General features: G+C 45.6%; 3 protein-coding genes across 6 annotated transcripts; 1 reads left to right on the plus strand and 2 right to left on the minus strand.

Annotated features, from left to right (window-relative positions):
- Positions 1 to 32: 32 nt before the first annotated feature.
- On the minus strand, positions 33 to 16,660 carry TrpA1 (Transient receptor potential cation channel A1). 4 transcript variants are annotated; one of them, XM_018006614.2, is made up of 19 exons: positions 16,038 to 16,660; positions 15,324 to 15,440; positions 13,676 to 13,934; positions 13,450 to 13,612; positions 11,469 to 11,671; positions 10,747 to 10,903; positions 10,539 to 10,629; positions 10,276 to 10,471; positions 9,852 to 9,959; positions 8,907 to 9,095; positions 7,043 to 7,852; positions 6,636 to 6,950; positions 6,369 to 6,479; positions 5,151 to 5,371; positions 4,603 to 5,080; positions 4,374 to 4,536; positions 4,041 to 4,313; positions 342 to 3,963; positions 33 to 280 (listed from the first exon to the last, which is right to left on the minus strand). In XM_018006614.2, exons 2-18 carry the CDS (start codon positions 15,383 to 15,385, stop codon positions 3,674 to 3,676), a joined length of 4,089 nt encoding a protein of 1,362 aa, XP_017862103.1. In that variant the 5' UTR covers positions 15,386 to 15,440; positions 16,038 to 16,660; the 3' UTR covers positions 33 to 280; positions 342 to 3,673. The 4 variants fall into 4 exon arrangements, with proteins under 4 accessions (XP_017862103.1, XP_017862098.1, XP_017862096.1 ...); XM_018006609.2 differs by lacking the exon at positions 11,469 to 11,671 and having other exon boundaries at positions 13,454 to 13,612; positions 13,676 to 13,931; XM_018006607.2 differs by lacking the exon at positions 11,469 to 11,671 and having other exon boundaries at positions 13,454 to 13,612.
- On the plus strand, positions 715 to 3,355 carry Mcm7 (minichromosome maintenance 7). The gene is made up of 5 exons (XM_018006620.2): positions 715 to 856; positions 918 to 1,287; positions 1,348 to 1,849; positions 1,909 to 2,966; positions 3,029 to 3,355. Exons 1-5 carry the CDS (start codon positions 826 to 828, stop codon positions 3,228 to 3,230), a joined length of 2,163 nt encoding a protein of 720 aa, XP_017862109.1. The 5' UTR covers positions 715 to 825; the 3' UTR covers positions 3,231 to 3,355.
- Positions 16,661 to 17,400: 740 nt separating the features above from the next.
- Positions 17,401 to 23,732, minus strand: mfr (ferlin family C2 domain-containing myoferlin misfire). The gene is made up of 14 exons (XM_018008983.2): positions 23,163 to 23,732; positions 22,759 to 23,111; positions 22,588 to 22,711; positions 22,344 to 22,521; positions 21,841 to 22,274; positions 20,556 to 21,787; positions 20,327 to 20,498; positions 19,078 to 20,269; positions 18,891 to 19,027; positions 18,608 to 18,789; positions 18,362 to 18,482; positions 17,977 to 18,273; positions 17,746 to 17,846; positions 17,401 to 17,687 (listed from the first exon to the last, which is right to left on the minus strand). The coding sequence occupies exons 1-14, from the start codon at positions 23,337 to 23,339 to the stop codon at positions 17,510 to 17,512; spliced, it is 4,878 nt and encodes a 1,625-aa protein (XP_017864472.1). The 5' UTR covers positions 23,340 to 23,732; the 3' UTR covers positions 17,401 to 17,509.
- Between the last annotated feature and the right edge of the window lie 132 nt (positions 23,733 to 23,864).

Below are 23,864 nucleotides of genomic sequence, written 5' to 3' on the forward strand. Positions count from 1 at the left end.
CGGAGCATATACTAATAAAAACAATACACGGCTTCATTAAAATGCATAATTTTAATGCATTTTTATGTAATTTCTTTGCCTTATTATTAAGACTACATCATATACTAAAGTGTGTTGGTTTCGAGCGTTACAAAATTAAAAATATTACAGCATTGAGATCATGTTCTAGTCGCTATAGGGTGATGGGGTGTACACAGCATACGTAGTACGGCGAGAATATCGCTATGAAGAATATCAGATTTGCAAAAAAACTGTTCTTCACAAGAGTACGACACGCAGTCTAAGGAAGAGAGAGAAAGACAGTTAAATAACAGTTAAGTTAGACCCTTCACTGGACTTACTCCACGCGCAACGGGTACAGGACGAGCCAGAAATAACTTTCGTGCTATGCTATGCATGTACGCAATAAGCTCATTGAACATTTTCAGGCTGTGGGTTCTAAAACTTTTCGTTTTACTTAAAGATTTATTACAAATACGAATTTTGTTGGTTTGAATAAATGTTCGACTTGCCAAAAGGAATTACATTTAGATATCTCAATTATTATTTATTTTTGTTCAATATACAGTATCCAAAGCTAACTGAGTTTTCATTATGCATTTTGTGTGCTGAGGTCTGGCAACCCTGAGGCAGTCTCGCAGCTGGCACTAGTTCACAATGGAAAGCTATCGATAGTATCGGAAAAAAGGCGCGAACTCAGCATAACGCGCTGCCAGGCGAGAGCCAAACGGCGTTCTGTTGTATTTTGATAGCATTTTGTTGCAAACGGCGGCGGAGTAAAGATTAAATATTTATTAAATAATAATATATTCTGATAGAGTACAAATGGCGCGCCGTGACTATGCACAAGATAGAGGTAAACGGAAGACCTAAATGAAGAAAATTTGATATAAATTTACCATTAATTTTATTTGTAGAATCCATCAAAACATTTCTCTCCGAGTTCTGTAAAACTGACGATGATGGCAAAAAAGACTTCGTCTATGGCTCACAGCTGGTGAAGCTCGCCCATCGCGAGCAAGTGCTAATTACAATCGATCTGGACGACTTGGCAGAGTTCAATGAGAGTCTCGCCGAGGCGGTGATTGAGAATTGTCGACGCTACGTGTCGATCTTCAGCGATGTGATTGCCGAACTGCTGCCCAGCTATAAGCAGCAGGAGGTGCACGCCAAGGATGCACTGGACGTGTACATTGAGCATCGCCTGATGATGGATGCGCGCACGCGGAATCCCATGGAGCAAAGGGATGAACGCAATACATTTCCCGCAGAGCTGATGAAGAGATTGTGAGTAGAGTGAGGATCGACCTACTGTTAAGGCATCATAATTACCTTTCTGCTTCGCAGTGAGGTCGGCTTCAAGCCTCTGTCCACGGAGAAGGCGCTCTCCATACGCGAGGTGAAGGCCCAGCAAATAGGCAAATTGGTCACAGTTCGCGGCATTGTGACGCGCTGCACCGAGGTGAAGCCCATGATGGTGGTGGCCACCTACACGTGCGACCGCTGTGGCGCTGAGACCTATCAGCCAGTCAACTCGCTCTCCTTCATACCGGTCCAGGAATGCCCCTCCGACGACTGTCGAGTGAACAAGGCGGGCGGTCGCCTCTATCTGCAGACGCGTGGCTCGAAGTTCGTCAAGTTCCAGGAGCTAAAAATGCAGGAGCACAGCGACCAGGTGCCAGTGGGTCATATTCCGCGCAGCATGACGGTGCTCTGCCGTGGAGAGGTCACACGCATGGCCCAGCCTGGAGATCATGTTTTGATCTCTGGAGTATTCTTACCTATGGTGCGCACCGGCTTCGCCCAGATGATACAGGGTCTGCTCTCAGAGACCTTCCTGCAGGCACACGTAAGTCCAGTGGACAACTCTTGAGTGCACCCTTGATATACCATATGATATTTCCCCAGCGCATCATCTGCATCAACAAGAACGACGACATCACGGACAAGGACTGTGAGCTGACGCCCGCCGAGCTGGAGGAGCTGGCCCAAGATGATTTCTATGAGCGCCTGGCCACCAGCTTGGCCCCCGAGATCTACGGCCATTTGGATGTGAAGAAGGCGCTGCTGCTGCTGCTCGTGGGCGGCGTGGATAAACGTCCAGATGGCATGAAGATTCGTGGCAACATCAACATCTGCCTGATGGGTGATCCCGGTGTGGCCAAGTCTCAGCTGTTGGGCTACATAAGTCGCCTGGCTATACGCTCGCAGTACACCACAGGTCGTGGCTCCTCGGGCGTGGGTCTGACGGCAGCTGTCATGAAGGATCCGCTCACTGGCGAAATGACGCTCGAGGGCGGCGCCTTGGTCCTGGCCGATCAGGGCGTCTGCTGCATCGACGAGTTCGACAAGATGGCAGACACAGATCGTACGGCCATACACGAGGTGATGGAGCAGCAGACCATTTCCATCGCCAAGGCGGGCATCATGACCACGTTGAATGCGCGTGTCTCCATCCTGGCTGCTGCCAATCCCGCCTTCGGTCGCTACAATCCCCGTCGCACAGTGGAGCAGAATATCCAGTTGCCGGCGGCTTTGCTGTCGCGTTTCGATCTGCTCTGGCTCATCCAGGACAAGCCCGACAGAGACAACGATCTGCGTCTGGCCAAGCACATTACGTATGTGCACAGTCACAGCCGGCAGCCGCCCTCGAGGGTCAAGTCGCTGGACATGCATCTGATGCGCCGCTATATTAATCTGTGCAAGCGCAAGAATCCCACCATTCCCGACGAGCTCACCGACTACATTGTGGGCGCCTATGTGGAGCTGCGTCGCGAGGCTCGCAACCAGAAGGACATGACCTTCACATCCGCTCGCAATCTGCTCGGCATTTTGCGTCTGTCCACGGCTCTGGCGCGTCTGCGTCTCTCCGATCGCGTGGAGAAGGACGATGTGGCCGAGGCGTTGCGTTTGCTCGAAATGTCCAAGGATTCCCTCAACCAGATACACGAGCACCAGAAGGGACAGTGAGTATTGCCCAAAGCCTCCAACTACGAATGATTCTCATTTCTTCTCCCAACTCTTGCAGCGTGCCAAACACTTCGGATCGCATCTTTGCCATCGTGCGCGAGCTGGCCGGCTCCGGCAAGGCCGTGAAGATCGCTGACATAATGGACCGCTGCACGACGAAGGGCTTCAAACCGGACCAGGTGGACAAATGCATCGACGACTACGAGGAGCTGAACGTCTGGCAGGTCAACATGGGCCGCACCAAAATAACATTCATATAAAGCCCCCACTCTGGGGCCTATTTTATCTATTTCTACATATTTGTTAAGCACATCTCAAATACATTTCATCATACCTCATGTTTCATTAAAGTTAACAAAATAAATAAATTCGCATTTGTCTGTAATTTGTCATGCATAAATTGACTTTTTATTCGTAAACTTGTGAAGCACATCAAACACAGATATAGACAAATATATATATAAATATTGAATACATTCAATAGACTTGTGAAATATGAAATCAATCCTCTCCGGTTGCTCACAGAAATGGGGATATCCGGATCCCGTTTCAATTATACAGACAGCGATAAGTATATAGATTAGAATATATGTATGTCAATTAACAAAGAAGCGCCACTTGGTTATAGTTGCGACCAGTTGCTCAGGTGTTCAGGTGCTCAGGTGTTCAGGTGTTCAGGTGTTCAGGTGCTCGGAGTGCTGCTCTACATGCTCTTGTTGAAGCTGAGCGCCGCTCGAAGTTTGTTGCGTATGCGCGGCGAGTTCCAGCGATTGCCCGCCGAGCTGAGGCCCACGGAGCGCAGCTCGTTGGGCGAGATGCCCTCGTCCACGTCGTCGGCCTCCGTTTTGATCTCCATCTTCTGGACAATGAGACGCACCAGCTGATGCTGCTGCTCCAGCATGCGGCTAATATCGCGCAGCTTGCGTCGCTGGCGCTCCAGCTCGGCTATCATGATATCGTCATTGTTATCGAAGCCAATCACATCCATAGCAGCTGAGCGATAAGAGAGAGAGAGAGAGATAGAGAGAATATGTCAGAGATAGCTGTAATTAGCTTAGCGGCCTACTTACAATCCTCGGTGAAGGGATTCGAGAACCATTTGCGCAATATGAAGTCGAGAAATCCAATTTTGCACTTGGTATCGTTGGGATATTCTATGAGCTCCATCTTGTCGACGCGCTGCAGCCAGACATGGGGCAGCTTGCGCTCCAGCTCGGTGTGAAGCACCACCTGCATGGCCAGGCGCTTAAGCTGCGCATTCCGACGCACTGACTCAATGTCGCCAACGGCCAAACCGATGAGCAAGTTCATCAGCAGAATGGGCATCAGAATCATAAAGACACCTGTGGAGATTTGCAGATTAGCAAGGGAAAGGGTGGACAGACTATAGCAGCTGCTCTTACTTAGTATCAAGAAGGAGGTCATGGGCACCTTCAGCTGGTCGCGATAGTAGGTGTTCACATAGGTGCCCACAAAGTCCAGTTCGCCGAGCATCATGGAGAAGGTGCGCAGCAGCGACATGGGTATGTTGGAGAAGGACAGATGATTCGGCTGCGGATCGATGATCTGTAAGAGAGTGAAACCCAGCTAGAAGTCAGAGATCGAATCACAGCTAGTGCGTCAAACGCTCACCTTCGACAGCAGGATGTAGAAGGCGAGGCCAAAGGCAATGATCAGTATGGAGAAGACCAGCAGCACTTTGATCAGCGTCTGCAGTATCTCCAGGAACATGACCACATAGATGCCGACCTGATCGAAGCGCTGCAGGAAGAGCAGCAGGCGAAACCAGGACAAGAAGACGGCAATCGATGCGGCCGAATAGTGAATCGTATTGATGGCGCCGTCTGGCCTAAACGCTGGCGTTATCATGATCAAGGCTGATATGTAGAGCACCCAGGAGATGAGATTGACCGTCTCCACCAGGTAGTGCAGACGCTGCTGGTAGATCTGTATCAATTCCCGCATCGAGTTGAGCAAGATGTAGACGACGATCACAATGGCACAGAAGAGTATGGCTGTGGTCCGATTGATGTTCTCCACGCACGAGTCCAAACGTATCTGAGCAGCCAGCGATGGGCTCTGCGATAGATTCTTGGTAAGTACCTCCCATCTGGGTAAGATAACGGGATGTGGAATATATAAGTGATCATTGATTGATATGGGATATCGATAGGACTTACCCCAAACTGCAATACTGGCTGAGCGCTTCGTTGTCTCCGGGACGCAGTTCAATGTTGTTCATCATCAGCGACGAGTAGATTGTGACAAAGACCAGAAAGATGGAGTAGACCAGCAAATTAGCTAGATGAAAGTATTTGCCATACGAATTCCATTTCATTTGTAAATATTTCTGGCTCAGCGGATGTGCCAGCAGTTCCACACGTCCGTGGGTGACCATGGTCTAGGTAGACGGGAAGTGAGGGAGCGAGGCAGAGAGAGTGGGGTAAGAATAGAGGGAAAAGCAAAGAAACAGAGAAAGATAGAGATAGACAGAGCAGTAACATGGTAAGAAGAGGAGAAGAGAAGAGAGGGTATAACAGAGAGAAAGAGAAAGGCCGAAGCCAAATGCGAAAAGGTAGAAATATATGAAAAGAGAAAGAGAGGGCGAAAGAAATCAAGAAATAGAGGGAGAGAGATTGAGTAAAGAGTGAAGGAGTGCGAGAATAAGATTAAGAGAGACAGAGAGAAAGAAATAGTGAGAAAAGAGAGAGAGAGAGAGAAAGAGAAGGAGGAAGAGAATAAGATAGTTTGACATGAAATTATAAGGAGGAAGACAGAGACATTGAGAGTTAGATAAAGATTAAATACAGAGAGACAACGAGAAATACAGAGGGAGAGAGAGAGAGAGAGAGAGAGAGAAAGAGACTCTTCTTAGTGAATAGTTTCATTAACTTAAGTCACAAAAAAATCACACACACATTATTATTATTACAACAACGATAAGTCTAAGCACAACATAGTTACGTTTAGCAAGTGCATTTGCTTGGGACGATTTACAGTTGGCTTTGCTATTTAGTTTTCCACAAAGTTTTCAAACTTAGGCTTAGACTCACATTCACAACGGCCAATGGCGCCGGCCGCCATTTGGGATCATTGAGTTCTTTACGCTTTTCCTCAATTTGCTCGGGTGTTTTTTGGAATGGCGCAAATGAATATTTGATCTAAATGTATTTGGTGTTTGATATTTTGAATTAGGGTTAAAAACAGTCGCGACATGTGATGTGGGGTGGGTGCGTGCTCATGACTTATGAATCGGATATGTGGCGGACCCTAACTAGCAAAGATCGTCAGGCAAGAGGAGCAACGAACAATTAGATGGAAGGAGAACAAAACAAACAAAGAAAGTAGAAAGACACTCAAGTGGCATGCAACTGTCTGGGCAGCTGATTTCTGCTTACATTCAAGGCCGGCAATGGAATGGGATTTGATGTCATGATCGGCTCTCCGGTTTTCTCATCGATCTTGGCAAACATATAGGGACATTGCAAGAATGCGAATGAGTACTTAATCTATAGATATCATTGTGATTCAAAGAGAAGAGTTTAGAATTTAGCAGCCGCTGGCCAACTGGCATTTAGATCATGTGGTTGAGGATGAGATGAGTTTCTAGATGTCAAATGTTAAATGTAAATGCCGGACGGAGTGCCGGACGACGATCAACTTACGTAAAAGCTCTTCGAGTCCTTCTTACAGTTCGCCTTCGTGATGCACTTGTCCTGCACGGCCTCGAACACCTTCGGCATGGAGGCGATCAGCGCTAGGGTGACGCAGGGATGCTTATCAGAGCGCAGCGCCATCACCTCGTTCGCCCGCTCCTCGTGGGTGACCATGGCCAGAGCCGCCTCCGGATATTTGTAGTAGATGGCGTAGTCGATGGCGCTCATGTCCAGCACATTGTAGACCAGCTTGCAGCCCATGGACATCAGCACGGATATCGCATGGGGCTTGTTCTCCATTGTGGCCAGGTGTAGAGCAGTGTTCTGTCAGAGAGAATGAGAGCAAGAGAGCAAGAGAGGGAGAGAGAGGGATGTCAGAGATTCGTTCAATGCTCCATTGCTTCCCACTCGCTCACCCCATCCTTGTCCAGCTGATCAAGCAGATGCGAGTGCACCGAGTGCAGCAGCTCTATGGTCTCGGTGTAGCCCGACATGGCGGCCAGCTGCAGCGGATTGCGCCCGGAATGGTCGCGATGCAGCAGAGCGCCACGATTGAGCAGCAGCTGCACCACCCGCGTGTGCCCCTGCTGCGAGGCAATGTGCAGTGGCGTCATGCCCGCGCCGTCGCTCTCGTTGATGATGAACGAGCCCTTCTCCGAGTCGAGCAGCTGCCGCACCGTGTTGTAGCGGCCGTAGCGGGCGGCGAAGTGCAGCGGGCTCTCGTTGTTGTTGTTCTTCAGATTGATGCAGGCGCCCAGTCGTATGAGATTCTCCAGCGAGCGTATGTGCCCATCCCGGCTGGCATAGTGCAGCGGCGAGCAGCCCATGTTGTCCTTCTCGTTGAGCAGCAGCTGCAGCTGCTGCTGCGTCTGGCAATTGGCCACCTGCTCGGCGAAGTCCGTCAGCCGGCCGCCGTTCATGATCACGAAGTGGAGCACATTGCGCGCTGCCGCATCCTTGATATCAATGCTGGCCCCCAGACGTATCAGCAGATGGACGGTCTTCCAGCCACTGCGCGAGGCGGCCAGCAGCAGCGGCGAGCGATGCTCCTTGTCCAGCGCATTGATCTCGGCGCCCTCGTTGACCAGATAAGACACAATGTCCGGATGATCGAACATGGAAGCGCAGTGCAGCGGCGTCATCTTCTGAACATCCGTGCAGCTGAGACAGATTCGCTTCTCCAGTGGCTGCATCTCAAACATGAGTTTCACTATTTCAATGGCGCCCTGTGATGGATGAGAAAGAGGACAAAGTTTAGACATGAAGCCAGAGACAAAAGTTTCGAAAGTTTTTAAAGTATCAAATGCTCGACCGGCAGCTACCCTGCACACTAGAGTGGGTGCTACACATGAGTAGGCATAACCAACAAGAGGGGGTGCTACTTAAGAGTAAACATAGACAACTAGATGTATTCCACTTAGCCCTAACAAAACGGAGCTCGTATGGATTTCCCTATTAGCTTGATGCATTGCTTAACACAGAAGTCTATAATACCAATAATGATAATGATAATAATAATAATAATAGTATGGCTTCCGATAGGGTTAATCGAATGTGAATTGTATAGCTAAGCTATGTCAAAAATTTGATTCAACTTGGTTCATTGAACTCATCAAGATTGCATTTGCACCGATTCACATTCGCTTCGATTCCGTTAACATATTCTCCAGCTATTTCGTTGTGATACCTTAAATATGCACTGAATCAAAGCACAAATGTAAATAGTAAACAAATCCGTAGGAGTCCGCGCTCCTGATGAGCCTTTTATTCGCCGATGCTTTTGATTATTTATAGAATATACGCTGAGAGCATATCACTCTCTCCCTCTGCCTCTCTCTCTCTCTCTCTCTCTCTCTCTCTCTCTCTCCGTCTCTGTCTGTGCCCCTGACACACCTCTTGGCGTTGTCACGTGTCTTTGTTTTGGTATTTGCCAACAGCAGCGAGCGGTGCGCAGCGGTTCTCGGCCACAAAGTCACGTTCGTCTTAGCGGTATTTGCATAAGAATTTGTCAAATTAAAGTCAGCTAAAATATTTCTCAAAAACCGACGGGAAATGTTGTATCCACAACTGGCAACTGGCAACTGCGAACGGGTAAGTCGAGCAGTTCGCTAGGAACTGAGTGTTGCGGCTATCGAGTGCGTGCCAAATGGACATTCACTTAACCAGGCTGTGACACGGCGAAATATGAGCGCTGTCTGGCTAAGCTGGATGTCCTTGACAGCCACCGGACCAGCGAGCCACCGAGTTACCGCACTACCCCCCAACCGAATTACTACTCACCTGGGCGCAAGCTAGGTGCACGGGCGTCGACAGATCGTGTTGCTGTGTGGATATCTTGGCGCCAGATTTCAGGCAGAGCTCCACGGCTTTGATGTCACCTCCGTGCACGGCTGAATGCAGCGGCACATTGCCCTCGGAGTCGTAGAAGGATATCATTTCCTCGCGAGTGCAGCCGCGCTGTTCGCCCCACTGAAATGGCCAAGGATGGATAAAGCATCAATAAATATTCGAATATTCATGTAGCGAGTGTTCAAAGCAGCCCGAAGCCGAAGCTCTTACTAAGTCGGTCAAGAAAATAAGAAATGAAAGGATTTTGATGAAAATAGAATCCGAATTTTTGGCCGAGAAAGAAAAAGTTGCGAGTGGAAATTGCTGGTCTAAATACGAAAATCATTAAAAGCCTTCACTTCTCGAAAATTCTAATTTAAAATTTCTTCTAGTCTGTCTAGAAAGAAAGCAGGAAAAAAGTCGTTGACCGACTTTTTAGCTTGACCGAAAATTTGATATTTTGCAGCGAGGAACCCGCTGCATTTGTCTTTTATTTATTTTTTCATTATTAAATCAGTTGGAAAAGTCGCAACATCCGTAAGCTGCTCGAATTTGATACTTTTATAATTGACTTCTTTATGGGGCAGCAGCAGCAGTGGCAGCCACAGCAGGAGGAGGAGCAGTAGCAGCAGCAGCAGCAGCAGCAGCAGGAGGAGCGTGCGCCGTTTCAAAGACGGACATTAAAATGAAGAGTCCAATGCAAAAGGTTAACTTGGCATGGCTGCAACACGAATTAAGTAAAGTGGATAAGCGCTTGGGGACACTGATTGGTGAAGCACTCACGAAAACTTTGTCAACAACTACAAGGCGAAGCACGAGGTCTGTGCGCGTGTGTGTGTGTGTGTGTGTGTGTGTGTGTGTGTGTGTGTGTGTGTGTGTGTGTGTGCGAGTACTTGCCTGGAAGAAGACCTCCATGGTCTTGGAGCTGGCGTTTTTAGCCGCCTCGTGTATGGGATAGTAACCATTGTTGCAAGGTCTACGGGGGCATGCATCAAATTCAGTTATCTGTAAGATACGACATACACAAATGCATTACATAACAGACGCCCATAGTCAACTACTCAAACAAAAGACAGTGCGAGAACTCAATGCAGCTACCAAAAATAATATAGCATACTTTTGTGCGCAACCAAATTGAATGATGTACAAACCTTTTCAGCTTTTCTTTTTTTTCGGATGATAAATGATTGAGTATTTACTGTGATTGATTAATGTTCGATAAGGAGGCATAACTTAGCTGCTAATACAACAATAATATTCATATATATATATATAGGGTGTATACGTATATACAAAGGCTTTGGCGACTCACTCCACCTACCAGGATACGAGCGCATTCCTCATGATCGTAGATAGCGGCCAGGTGCAGAGCGGTGCGTCCGTGCTCGCCGCCCTGCTGGATGTTGATGACATTGCGATGCTGACCCATGACGCGCAGGCACTTGACCTTGTTCAGCTCGGTGGCCAAATGGACCGGCGCCTGCTTCTTATCGTTCAATATGCCCGTATCGACAGGACTGTAAACACAGGTTGAGAAGCATAAATCATAAAGCTGCAGCTTGCAGCCGCACTGCTGCCACTTACATCGAGAGCAAATAGTCCAGGGCATCGTAGGCATCGCACTCGACTGCAACATGCATCGGCGTATTGCCGGCATTGTCCTTGGCATTGAAGTCTGCGCAGGACGATGGCGAAAATGGCGACGATGGCGACGATGGCGACGATGGCGACGATGGGTAAGGGAAGAGATTTATTACTATAGCAATCTTGAGTTGCTTCCTCCCGCACCTACCTCCACTCTGATCGCGGATGTAGCGCAAGATGTTGACACGATTCCTGGCCGCGGCCTGGTGTGCGGCCGTGCGTCCTTTGCCATCCTGCAGCGCGATGCGCGTGTTATCAGCCATAAACAGACGCTTAAAATCATCCAAGTTGCCCGACTCAGCGGCCTGCAGAAAGACAAAAGGATTTGCGTCAGCTTAAAACTCAATTTGAAGTGGAATTAAAGCTGAAAACGATGTCTCCGTCTCGGTCTCAGTTTCAGTCTAAGTCTCGCTCTAAGTGTCTGTCTCTTTCTCAGTCTCAGTCTTTGTCTTTGTCTTTGTTGCAGTTGGTCAGAGCACTCGAGTCAAATCAAAATTCCATTGTAAATTGAACAAGGCACACGCAAGATTCATTTATGTGCGTTGTCCTCTTGCAACGCACGCAGTGTCAATAGAGAGTTCTTAATCAGAAATGAAATCCTGCTCTTGCTCTTGCTCTACTTTTGCCATTTCTCTTCTGCTTGCTTTTGTTCATTATGTAGCAGCTGCTACTCCTGCTCCTGCTGCTACTCCTGCTGCTGCTGCTTGCACTCGCCACTTCATTTGCATTGCGTCTATTTAAGCAACACTTGTGCTTCCTGGCCCTGGCCAACTCAATCTAATTACTACTTGATTAACAACTTCTAGACGAGTTTAGGAATCCGTGCTCTAAGCCAGCTTCCTCGTCACTCGTTCGCCACTCTTCGTTTACCTGCAGCATTTCGTTGACTTGAATTTTGGGCGCCGAGGACATCCGTAGGATGCGCGCCCATTTGTTGGACAAATTCAGCGGCGGCATCTCCGACAGCTCTGAGCCGGAGGCACAGCCGCTAATCAAATAACGCAATGGACTGATGACCACATCTCGCTTCGGTATCTCCTTGTCGTTCATTTTGCTGCTCCCTGCTGCTGCTGCTGCTGTTCGCTCAATTTCATTGTTTATCTTCTTGTGGGTTTTATTTCGTTTAAATTTTGTAATGTTCACTGCAAATGGCCAACGGTCTTCGCATTAACTTGAGTCGCTTCTCCAGCAAATATTATGTTTTCAAATATATTTAGTTAAATGTTAAACAATGCAGCTCAAGCACGATAGATATATACGTAGTTAAGTTATAGTTAGGCATTTGTTTAAGAATTTAATAAAATATATGTATATATATTTTGTATAATATTTGGGTAATTTACTCATTTATATAAATATAATATATACTATAATATATTCTATATATTTAATTTTTAAAAAAAATTTTGTAACTTTGTCAATCACATCTTGAACGTTGTTTTTCTTTTGAATTTTCTTTGAAGTAATTTGTTGTTGTTGGTATTTATTTTTAGATATTTGTTGTTCTTCACTTTTCAGTTCACATTTTGGCTGATTTCTGTAGATTTTCTTCCAAGCTTATCAAACTTTATTTCAAAGGCTTTTCGAATGTCACTGAACTGGCATAGCGCGCACAACAAGTCCTGGCTGACTGAAATCTCGGCATACGCATCCTTCGCTTTTATAGCCGCGCTTTGCCGAAGGCAAGGATTTGAGCGAAGCACGACGCGTGGTGAATTTCCTTTAATTTCACAGTCAATTTTCATTTTCATGTTCACTTGCCGTTGTTGCTGTTGTTGTTGTTGTGAGTAACTTGTTGCGCTGCGTGTCTCTTGCGTGTCTTGTTGGCGTTTCCGTTATGCATAGCTCTCGGCACTTGCTTATCTCTGAGCTCCATTGTTATCTGGCTTTATGTAATAGCAAATCGTGTTTGTCACACACATTGAACTCTGACACAGCTGAGCGTAGTAGCAGCAGCTCCATAAATAAACTGTTGACATTGCTGTAAAACGGTTCGAACCCGGAAGTAGGTCTTCAGCACAAACAATTGCTCGAGGTGCAATTGGTTTGTTATCGAACAGAATTGGCATCAACTGACCTCGAATGGTGAAAGGACGACGAGAGGGGGCTCGAGATGCTCCAAACTTAAGCTCTGTGTAAGTAGCAGCTCTTAGGTAAGTAGGCTGAACACAGATTAAGCGAGTTGTGAAACAAAGAAGCGACCGTAATAGCTTATACCCACACGCTTTAGTTTCTTTTTATCGGGTATGCATATTCCCCTTTCATATTTATTTCTGACAAGCCGGAGCACCTCGAAGCTTCTCGAGTCGATTGTCTTATGTTGTAGATCAGGTCTAGCTTTACACTCTGATCAGTCTGCTATCAACTTCTCTCTGAGCTAAATCCCCGCATAAAGCAAATGAGGTCGATGGCCTTGAGCTCAAGCTGTGAGGTTTGAATTGGTGTGAGCTACTTTTATACGTTTTTACATGTCTCTTCCCTTTTAATCAGCTCAGATTCTCCTTCTAGCTATTTTCGGCTAAGCCATCTAGCTATTTCTAGCTGCAGCCTGCTATACTTTTAATCTTCACTTTTCAAATTTAATTTGTTTATTTATTCATTCTTGTCAGTCCCATTGGGTCGATTCCAGCTCTCTCTCTCTCTTTCTCTCTCGTGCTTTCCTTTCCTCTCCGTTCCTCAACTCCTCACCACGATCCTATTAGCCTGATTATCTTGGAATCTTCTAGAATTGCCAAGTTCTAGCTAGTTTTAGCTATTTTTGGCTACACAATCAATAATCGTTTTTCAAAACACATCTCCCGGGAATCGGCCTATCACTCTAGCAAATTGCCAACCACTCGATTAGCCAAACTCACCCTCAATATCCTGAAGGGGCTGTCACGCAACAGGCAGACCTGCTCCGCTGGCTGCTCGGGCGGCAGTATGGCCTCCAGTGGGGACTCCGCATCATCTTCCGCCATATCCACGCGCTTGGGACCCGCACTGCGCTCGATTATCATCGAGAATATCCAGTACTGCGAAATGAACCAGCTCTTAAGCTCGAAACTTTTCTAGAATTTCCATTGTCTCTCACTCACCTTGCTGTTCCGATTGCTAGTTCCGCTACCGCCTCCTCCTCCGCCGCCACCTCCGCCTCCGCTGCTATTGGCGTGCAACTTGGGCAGCAACTTGGGCTGTGCTTCCATCAGATCGGGCGGTGAGCGATGTCCACATTGGGCATTGTAAACACCGTTCCAGAGCTTGGGCATATCGAGTGGATCGGGTTGCTTCGCCTGCGGCTCCTGCTGATCTGTGCCAGCAGCTGTTGCGATGGTAAAGGGCCGCAAATCACGACTGCTAACGATAGATTGGCATTCATCAGTGCTGAGTATTTCACAATAATCCCTGTCACAATTATCAGCCACAATCAATCGGCTAATTAGTTATTGATTGGGCTGCCCAAGCCAAACCGTTTAACAAACGTCTGAAATTCGTCTCTCTCCCTATTTAGATAACCCAATCAATCGTCACACGATATTCAAATTCCGTTATTGTTGTTGTTGTTTGCTCAGGCAGATAAGGGTGCAAGGCCTGGCAGCTATTGTGGGGGTTGGCAACTGTACCAGAACGCTTGACGGGTCTCTGAATAATGCTGCCAATTTCTCGGAATATATGACCAACAAATGGACTGAGAAGGGCATATTAGTTGCAGCTGCAAAGCAGGAGGCATGGCAGGCATACTAAATATGAATGAATTTAAGCAAGTCTCCTAGTCGTATACTCTCTCGCTCTCTCTCTCTCTCTCTACTATATCGTTTAGCATAACGTTTATAATTGTTACGGAGTCAACGCCCGCTTGACACATATTTTTATTGCGCTTCTCTCTCTCTCTCTCCCTCTCTGCCTCTCTCTGGGGATACCGAAACCACATTAGTTGACAGTCGTTAATTAAAGAGTCGCTTATTTTTGGCAGACACTATTAATGGCGATTCCATTTGCATTTCACAATGGCCACGCCCCTCACCTGCTCCGCTCCAGCGGCATGGCGAAGCGACTCGAAGAACCAACTGCTTCGAGAACTGAAATCCAACTAAATGACAAATCTGACATCTGATATTGGCCTGCATCAATGCTAGCGTAATTAAATTACAGAGATACGGATCGGCTGTCTATATCCGAATCGGAATCAGCCTTTGTTGTGCATGGCTCGTGGGCATTGTGCATTTGCCTAATGAAAGTGCTGAATGCGGAATAGGCTCTGCCCTTCTGTGATTTCTACTGCAATCGCCCAATCGAAAGGTGACTTTCATTTTGGGGCTGATGAGCTGACGAAATGTCCAAAAATGTTGATTAGTATGAGTGCCCGAAGCAAACAAAAGCTAACATATGTGACTTTTTTTTTTTTTTTTGCGTGAATTTGATTAATTAAATCGGTCAATATTGCAATATCAAATGACATATGGAGCGGCTTTTTAAGTAAAGAGATGTTTTATGCTAAAGAAAATTAATTGAAAATAATGAATTTATTTTACTTCATTTTAATATAACTATAAAATCTATCTTATCTATTTGTAAATTTATAGATTTATAGAATACAAATTATTATATATTATTCTCCTTATTAATTATATTATTTCATGATTATCTTTAATTATTTATTTAATCTAACTAAAAATTCAAACTTTTTTTTTAAGTTTTCCCTTTTTTTTAACTTTTTGATCAAACGAATAATTGTTTAAAACTTACCTGATTTTCAATGAGAAACGTTCAACGTTTAGTTTCTTAGGCGTAGCCTTAAAAGCGATCATATAAATTGTTAATTCGTTGGGAACGTAGTGCTTACAATTCACATTTTTAATTGGCCTTTAATACAAATATTTTGTTTAAATTAATTAATTGTTAAATTTACAAGTTATTAAATATATCTTTTCTATGTAAATAAAGTCAAGTAAGCCTTAACAGCTGTGAAACTTTTGCTTATTTTCTTTACACTTCTGAGCACTAGAAAACACTTTTCATAGGAGATCCAAATTAAAAATTGTGAATTAAAGTTTGACAAACAGCATAAACTAAATATAAATTATTTTATTTAGATATATTCGTGGGGTGCTATAAAATAAATAAAATGTTTTGAAGTTATATTATTATTTATAATTCGGGTATTTTTTATATATTATGCCATATGCTTGAGCTTTATGGATCGCTTTGGCATATTGCATGGGGACAACACTGTTTTGAGTTTAAGTTTCCTTAGTGAACTTTCAGTTATTGATGGACAGGTGGGTGACACTTTTGTTGTTGTTGTTGTTGTTGTTGTTACTTTAGTTGACTTTCTTTGAGCACAACACTTTAATTAAGAAACGCAATTAAAACTGCTTTTGTGTGCGTGTGCGTGTGTGTGTGTGTGTGTGCAGTTACTCTGCTGTAGCTTTATTAGCACTTTATTGGACTTCTGCGTACCGACAGCCTCGCCAGCTGAACTTCAACTGAGTGCTAGAGCAACTGAGCTGCGACTGTAGTTCCAGCTAACCCATTGAGTGAGTCCCTAGCCTTTAACTAGGGCCTCCATCCAAGTCTCGATAAGCGTGTCTGCCTTTCGTCAATTTGTCACACAGCTCAGCTGAAGCTCATACGAACCTCATACGACAACTGGGCATTCGCTTGACATTTGCTTTTGTAATTAAACTGTTTGCGAAATGCTCACAAATATATATACGTACATATATGAAAATTGTATAAGTATATATTAATATATGTATACGTATATGTATCTCTCGCTCTCTCTCTCTCTCTGTGTCTCTGTGTTCGTCTCGTTTATGGTGAAATACGACGAGTAAAGGAATTTTACATTAGTTTTGCATTTGTTGTTCCATTTTTATCAATGGGCTAACAAAGTTTCCATTGGCCAGGGTACGGCATTGCGTGTAATTGATTGAATGAGATCCTTAATCTGTATGACGTTAAGTATATGTCTCTATATTTATATATAAATGTGCGCCTAGAGCTTGCAATTTTTGAAATGAACCAGAACTCCCTGGAGTAGGACTGAAATTTTCAATTCAGAAATTGTGCTACTTAGACGATTGTGAATGATTGATAAAATGATATATGATAAATTTATCTGAGCCCACTTAAGCAATAAATTACTGGAAAACAAATTAGTACTGAGAATTGTTTGAAGTGTGTCAAAGCAGGCAAAACTCTGCTGTAGCTAAACAAACAAAAAATATATATATATTAATTTAATCCACATAAGAAAATACAGCGAAGTTTACCTTGATGGATCTAAGTATTTATTAGTAATTTAAAGATCTATATAAATTGATTGATGAATGATGATTGTTATTGATGAATTGATGTGTTCAGGAATTGATTTAAAAAGACCATGAAATTTCTGAATATTTTTCGTTAACATTTTATACATATTATTTTTAATATTAATGAAAATATTTATTTGTTTTTTGTTTTTCTTTTAATTTTTGCTCTGGAATTTTAAGTCATGCCTAAAATAAGTAGATCAAAATATATTTTAATATTTCAATAATATCAGCATAACTAAAGTTTCTTTAAGCAATTGATTTCCAGTACGCATTGCCAAGTCCGCGCTAGCCTCGGCTCGGGAAACCCCAGGCATGCTCACGTTTCCATCCCCAATGGAAGCCTGCAAAGTCTGCCCGGCATATGCAGGACGTATATAAGCATCTAGATAGAAATTGTATACTATATATCTGGGCAGCCTTATCGCTGGCCAGTCGAACGCCTTTTCAGCACATACTTGTTCCAGCGATTGCTAATTGCATTTAATTAATCAGAAAGCCACGAGTTACAGGCAGCGTATTCGACATTTAATAACACTTAAAAAGCCAATGAAACAAGAGGAGAAATTTAGTTCATTATAAAAGTTGCAAATTGAAAATTGAAAAAGTGGAAAATCATTGAAGGGGAATTTTCATCATTTGATTGGGTAAATTGGAGAAGAACAAAGTCAAGCCCAGCACCAGGCACATTAATAGGATGCCCATGTAAACATATTTGCGTATGACGGGCCACAGAATGAGATGGGCGGACTTGAAGGGATGCGTCAGAGGATTAAACGACGTCTTGGGACGACTGTAAAGGGAATTGTAGTAAATGCCATGAAAATGCGAAAATAAGTTCGAAGACCTACTTGGGTGGCTCCAGTGCCATGGGAGGCTGATGACCTAGGCCAGCGGGTGCATTGGATGCCTCTGACTCCGTTAAGATTTCCAATTGCAACTGTGCTTTGCCCTAGAATTTTCAAAATAATTAGCGCTAAAGAAAGGAAATATCTTATACGATAGATTGGAACTAGGGATAGCATAAGAAGCCACAGATGGCATAGCTTTTAGTTCTCAGATATCATATGGAATATACGCACTGTTATCGTCCTATGCACGGGTTGTCCATCCTTCGATCTTAGCCCATCGACTAGAGGAAACCAACCCTCAGCAGCTTTTCTATTGAAGAGATTAATACGCTGATGGGAATTGGGAAAGGGTTTACAACGTCCATCGGACGTATAGGGCACCGGGAGATCAGATAAATTTAGCTCCAGGGCACCCAAGAATTCGTCTTTACTGAGGACATCCTTATCCCAGACCTGAAAATAGATTATCGGTGGCTTCTTGATTTCGATTTCCTCGCCCTGCAGCCCGCCCTTGCGCCTGATGACCATCTGCAAAGCAGATTTAATGAGTTGCTTCATTATTTGGGCTCTTAATATTATTTTACAGCTGCCAATTAGGCGAGGCTAGAGCACCTACCATGTCCTCGTTGGGCGAGTATTTCATTTGGAATATCATCCGCCAATTAAATGCAGCCTCGCCAGCAAATGAACGGTAATGTATATCCGTCGACTGGTACTTGCCCGAGTCCTGGCACCAGCTGCCAAAAAGGAGAGCGAAATGCAAAATGCGCTTAATTGAATATCGTTTACACTATGCGAACCCCTAGCCACATGCCCCACGCCCCTCGCTCCCCACTCTACATTCCCCTCCGGCAGCTCTTACCCAATCACATAAATATCGCTCATTAATTTGCCGAAAATGTTTTTATCTCCAAACTGAATATCGCGCAAACTTTTGACCACAACACGCACCTCATAGTCATAGGGGGGCACGGGTGTAATGTCCACGGGCGGTGGCAGAAACATGCTCGCCTCATACAGCTCTAACCACATTTGGATTTTACCCTGAAAGAGGCAGATGGAAATCGAATGGAATCAATTTGCGGTATGCAACTAGATATACCCTGTAGGAGGATATCATTTGACCTTGTCTCATGTGTAGTCACCTGCAAGACTCCGGGACTATCGTCGTTATATAAGGAACGTGTTTCGACATGCTCCGGCACCAGCTTGTAGCCAAAGGAAGGCAACTTATCCAGATTGTTGAGGGCCGTCAGGCTCAATCGCTCCTTCAGCTCCTCCGCTGTGGGCGAGCGAATTAGCTTAGGTCTAGACTTTAGCTGAAGTACCCACATTTTGAAATGACGGTCTCGTCGCCCAAGAGCGTGCCATCCACCTCGATGACATTGCCATAGTAATAGGGAGGCGGAATGCCTCGCTGCTGGCAGAGCTCGGCAAGCAGCTGGGAGGGCAGCAGAGGGTCCCTCCACTGGTTGTAGCCGAAGCGTGAGTACTCCCGTGGAATGCCCAATGTGGCGCGATGCTTGCTGTGCCAGCGGTCCTCCAGATCGATGAGAGTGTACCCTATGTTTCCGTCTTTGCGCTTGTCATGATCGAACAGGGCCAGCTCCAGCATGGGATCGGCGGGCAGCGTTGTGCTCAGCTCGAAGAAACGCCCGAAGATTGGATTACTCTGGTTGGGCACATAGTGTGCACGATCCGAGATCATCTTGCCGCCCAGTGTGAGGCGCACATACGTATCCGAATCGGTAAACCAATCTCTAGGCCGGATTTGGAGACCCTGTACTACGTAAACCCTGACTATCAGTTTGACTACATCGGTCAGCGATTTGATTAGGCTCTGATCACGCGGACTTAGAGCAGCCGGCAATGGCAGCAACATTTCCCCATCGCCAACTCCATCCTCAGTCTTCGCACTCTCACAGGGCGTCAGCTTAATCTGCAGCTTCAGTATGGCATAGACGTCCTCTTTAGGGGGTCCATGCTTCTTCATCTTGACGCCATGCACCAGGGGCACGGGCACAGCCCAATCCTGAAAGTAACTGAATTGAGGCTGCTTCTCGAGCTCTGTACTGTAGATGACCAGTTTGTGCTTGCACTTATGCAATCCATCGTCGTTTCCAATCCACATGGAGTTGTAGAACTTGGTCCACCACGTGAATCGACTATCCACGACTTCAGTCAAGTCCCTGCAATCCTCTAGTCTAAGTAGATTCTTGTTGGCATAGGGGGCGGATCGTAAGCCCAACATGATCTTCAGACGCTTCCAGAAGACGGGCCCCTCATCCACTGGAATATTTCTGTCGTCGTCCTCCGTCGTTTCGTCTTGATTTATAACAATTATTGAATTGGTACCGGGACTTTCGACCGGCTTTCGCATGCATTTGTTCACTTGATCCTTTTGCAGAAAGTTCGGCGAGGGGGGTATTAGGGCAGCGCCTAAGGTAGTCTCATGGGAGAAGCTGCTGACCAAAACATCCGTGGCTATTATAGCCGGCCAGTATTCCTGCTGATCGGGCAGGCTCTGCAAGGTTCTACATAGCTATCAGAGAGCATTTCAATTGAAAGTGAGGCTACCCACCACAACGCCGGAGGCGTAGGCCACCAGGAAGTTGATGCTGTTCCTCACCCGCGAGGTAGAGAGTCCACTAGTTAAGACCAGATCCGCCATGATGACCTTGGCACGTCGCTTGCCCGCCATGCACATGCCCACCTTAGTATAGTTGCGCAGTCCAACAAAAATAATCTCGAGCCTAGTTCCTTGGGTATTAGAGGGAACTTTATGTTTAAGAAAAGTAGCTAGGACTTACACGTAGTTGAGCATATTGGGTCGTATAGAGGGAGGTATGCCTGCAGTCAGCTCCGGTTCCTTATCCTCAAAGATCTGCGTATCGCCCACCAGCTGCTTCAATTCCACCGACATTAAGAGTTCAGCCTGGACCCTTCCATTCTTGGCAATGGAAACCCACTTAAGGGGAGGCGGACTGACATTCCTCAACTTTTTGAGCCTCTGAAGAGTACCTTGGGCCAAATACTTGCTTTCATCGCCGCGGCTGCTCTCATCGCTCTGGTCCGCTGTGATGACATTTGCCTTGATTTGCCCAGTGCCCACTGACTCCTGCTGACAGTTGAAGAGCTCCAAGCCGAGCAGCGGCGGATTCTGCAGATACCAGCTGACGCCGCCCGGCAGGGACACGCCATTCACGGTGATCACAGCATCCCAGATGGGCGAACAGATGCTCTTAGCTGTGTCCGTCTCAGCCACCTGCGATGCAAAGATAACGCGCACATATCCATCGCACTCGACCTTATTATCGCTGCCCGGCCGTATCTTCGCCTGGTGCACATAGATATGACAGCGGAAGAACGTTTGCCCCACATTCGGCAGCCAAGTGTAGGGTGAGGGCGAGGACCACTCGCCCGCAATGCGGGACAGGAATTCGTGCCGTTCACTCTCGAGCACTATAGCGATACAGCCGAGGACGAGGCCAGCATTGCAGCCACAGTTGGAGCAGGTGTGCGAGCAGCTGGTGCTCTTGAAGAAGAAGCTCTTCATGTGCCAGCAATGATTGCTCGCCTGGTTGACTTCCCGCTTTTGCAGACTCAGAAAGTGTTTGGCATTCAGGTGACAGACCCCAATCTGTTTGCCCCCTGCACTCAGGGTGAGCAGCAGCTCCGGCCATTCGTCCTGCACGTGCATTAAATTAGACAGCGAATTGATTTCCCCAATTACACGGTGCAGCTCGTTAACTATGTCCATTATGGTGGAATCCATATTCGAGGAGTAGCTCGACTTCAGTCTCTGTCGCAACGAGCGCAGCTCCTTGGGCACCTTTCTGAAGTAAGACAGCACGTATTGCTGTCTATTCAAATCCCAGGTGGTGCACTCCTCCCCCATATCGTAGTCGAAGCGATGCAAGCCCACGCTTTCTTCGATTTTTGAAAGGAAGCTATGGATAATGGACTTCAGGCATTTGGTCTGATGTTGTATGTGATTGGGGTATTTGAGCTGAAAGATCTTAAAGGTGGCCAGCTCAGAGCGCTAAGAAAGATAGGTTTAAGGCGTCGGGCTAGCACTTATCGCATGGGCCTTACCATATAGTTGGCTATATCAGTCATAAAGAAATCCCCTTCAAATTTGATGCGATTATCGGGCAGGTGGATACGGAATATACAAGACTGATAAGGCGAATCCTGGCGAAAGGATTTCGTTTGCGAACGAAATTTGCCCGATGGTGTCGTCAATGGTCCCTCTAGTTCATTCGAGGTAAACTCCGCAAGCTGGACAACAAATTTATACTGCTGCGAGCTGGTGGGTATATTATCTCCGAGAATAGGCAGGAACTCCACAATAAAAGACTGGTCTGACCAGTTGGATGGAGGAGTCACCGATTCGGTAATCAAAACGTGCGTGGGATGACCTTCCTGCAGAGTTTCAGAACGCAACTCCAACAGAACGCGACCCACATAGTTCGACGGACCGATAGGATCGTACAGATGCAAATAAGTTGGTCCAAACGAGGGCTTGTCTACCGAAATATAAAAGGAGCGAATAGAGATTCTTTATAAATATTTGAAGTAATACTTTCAAAACTTACCTTCAAAGGCAATTTCATCGAAAGACATATCATATTGTGCTATACATTTCCATTGCATATGCTCCTGCATCATAACCAATATGAGAAATCGTTGGGCCAGAGAGGGAAAGACCCATGCAAAACTAATCTCCTGATTCCACACCGGTGTCAATGTATTCTTCTGCACAGCCGTTTTGCCCTATAATGGATGCAAAGTGGACTTTACTCAAAACGAAAACTAAAGTCAATGCCGTAATGCAGATACTTTGAAGCCAGCGAATGATACTTGTATCATGTAGTTACTCCGCTTCGTGAAGATGCCACGATAGAAGCTGATGAAGTAACGAATGTTTCTCAGGGTATCCGAGTCGACGTCCTCTAAGAGATTGCTGTACGGATTTATTTAGCAGAAAATGTAGCTACCTAGATCCCTTACCTCTTGATATCGTCAAAATCATGATGCGTTGGCCATTTGATCAGCTCCTCATGTTCATCTCCAGTTGGAGTTGTCTTCACAGCGCTGTGCTGCGAGACGATGGCCAAGTCGATTTGCAGATAGCCACACGATTCGCGCTCGCCTCCCTTGAACGGGTGCTCTCCCAGGGGCGCCTCGAGTCGACCCCATCGCTTGAAGTAGCAGTGATTGGGCTGATTCCACACGCTATGCAAATCAATCATCAGTTCACCCATGTTCGTGTTCTTCTTGTACATCAAGTACTTTTTCAGCTCAAAGAGCACAGTCAGACGCAACAGCTCAGCGAGCGTACAGTGGAACTCAAATACAAAATACTGAAAGAGACATGAATTATGACTAAGTATATTTATTTACTTGCTGCTTACCTCATTAAAGAATGGATTCTCGGAGTTCGTTTGAGTTTTCGTATTCTTGGTCATTTTATCTAAGCAAATTTTCACGTACAGCTCTCCGTTGGGCACGCCCGTCTCTGCCGCCTTATGCACTGTAATGCATATAAGAAAATCTTGTATGGCACCCGCAAAGCAGTCCGAATGATTCATTTTATTTGTAACTTATTCAATATTTTACGAAATTATTGGATATTATTTTATTTGTTTTGATTAAATGCTCTGAAGCTGTTTTGCTTAACATGAATTTTCATGAAAAGATTTTTACATATTCAAAATTTTAATTGTAACTGTCATTGACAATAACGCTCTGGCAACACTGTTGTCTAGTCAATTCACCGCAAGCAATACTTGAAAGCTCTCTGTCCAGCGCTACCAGTTCACCTCGAAAGCTCGCCGTTGCAAGCGCTAAACGCGCTTACTGTTGTTCGCTGTGGAAGCTTTCAGCTGGCCCAACCTGCTATTTATATGCATGTGGCGGTGCAGACAGTCATTGGCGTACTCAGGGAGGGTTTTTATTTTGTTTTTGTATTAAGAAGTAATTAGTTGAATATATCAAATGGAACTTTTAATATGGCTGTAATATAATGTATTTAGTTAATTCCAATTATATTTGACTATACTTAACTGCTATCTTCGTATCTGCTTTTGGTCAAGTTTTTCATTATGGCCCCTTCT

The sequence above is a fragment of the Drosophila arizonae genome, chromosome 4 (assembly GCF_054131065.1).
Source record: "Drosophila arizonae isolate 15081-1271.41 chromosome 4, UAZ_ARI_1.0, whole genome shotgun sequence".
Classification (NCBI taxonomy): Eukaryota; Metazoa; Arthropoda; class Insecta; order Diptera; family Drosophilidae; genus Drosophila; species Drosophila arizonae.

What these genes read in the sequence shown, in the direction of transcription:
- Mcm7 (XM_018006620.2), top strand. Translation starts at nt 826, where the DNA reads ATGGCGCGCCGTGACTATGCACAAGATAGAG. An exon ending in AGACCTTCCTGCAGGCACAC is followed by an intron (nt 1,850 to 1,908) that starts GTAAGTCCAGTG and finishes ATATTTCCCCAG; the next exon opens with CGCATCATCTGCATCAACAA. An exon ending in CACGAGCACCAGAAGGGACA is followed by an intron (nt 2,967 to 3,028) that starts GTGAGTATTGCC and finishes CAACTCTTGCAG; the next exon opens with CGTGCCAAACACTTCGGATC.
- TrpA1 (XM_018006614.2), bottom strand. Translation starts at nt 15,385, where the DNA reads ATGATCGCTTTTAAGGCTACGCCTAAGAAACTAAACGTTGAACGTTTC. An exon ending in CGTTTCTCATTGAAAATCAG is followed by an intron (nt 13,935 to 15,323) that starts GTAAGTTTTAAA and finishes ATCTATCGTTAG; the next exon opens with CAGTCGTGATTTGCGGCCCT. An exon ending in AAGTCAACGAAATGCTGCAG is followed by an intron (nt 10,904 to 11,468) that starts GTAAACGAAGAG and finishes GTCTTTCTGCAG; the next exon opens with GCCGCTGAGTCGGGCAACTT.
- mfr (XM_018008983.2), bottom strand. Translation starts at nt 23,339, where the DNA reads ATGAATCATTCGGACTGCTTTGCGGGTGCCATACAAGATTTTCTTATA. An exon ending in AGAATCCATTCTTTAATGAG is followed by an intron (nt 23,112 to 23,162) that starts GTAAGCAGCAAG and finishes TGTCTCTTTCAG; the next exon opens with TATTTTGTATTTGAGTTCCA. An exon ending in AGCGATATTTATGTGATTGG is followed by an intron (nt 18,483 to 18,607) that starts GTAAGAGCTGCC and finishes CCTTTTTGGCAG; the next exon opens with CTGGTGCCAGGACTCGGGCA.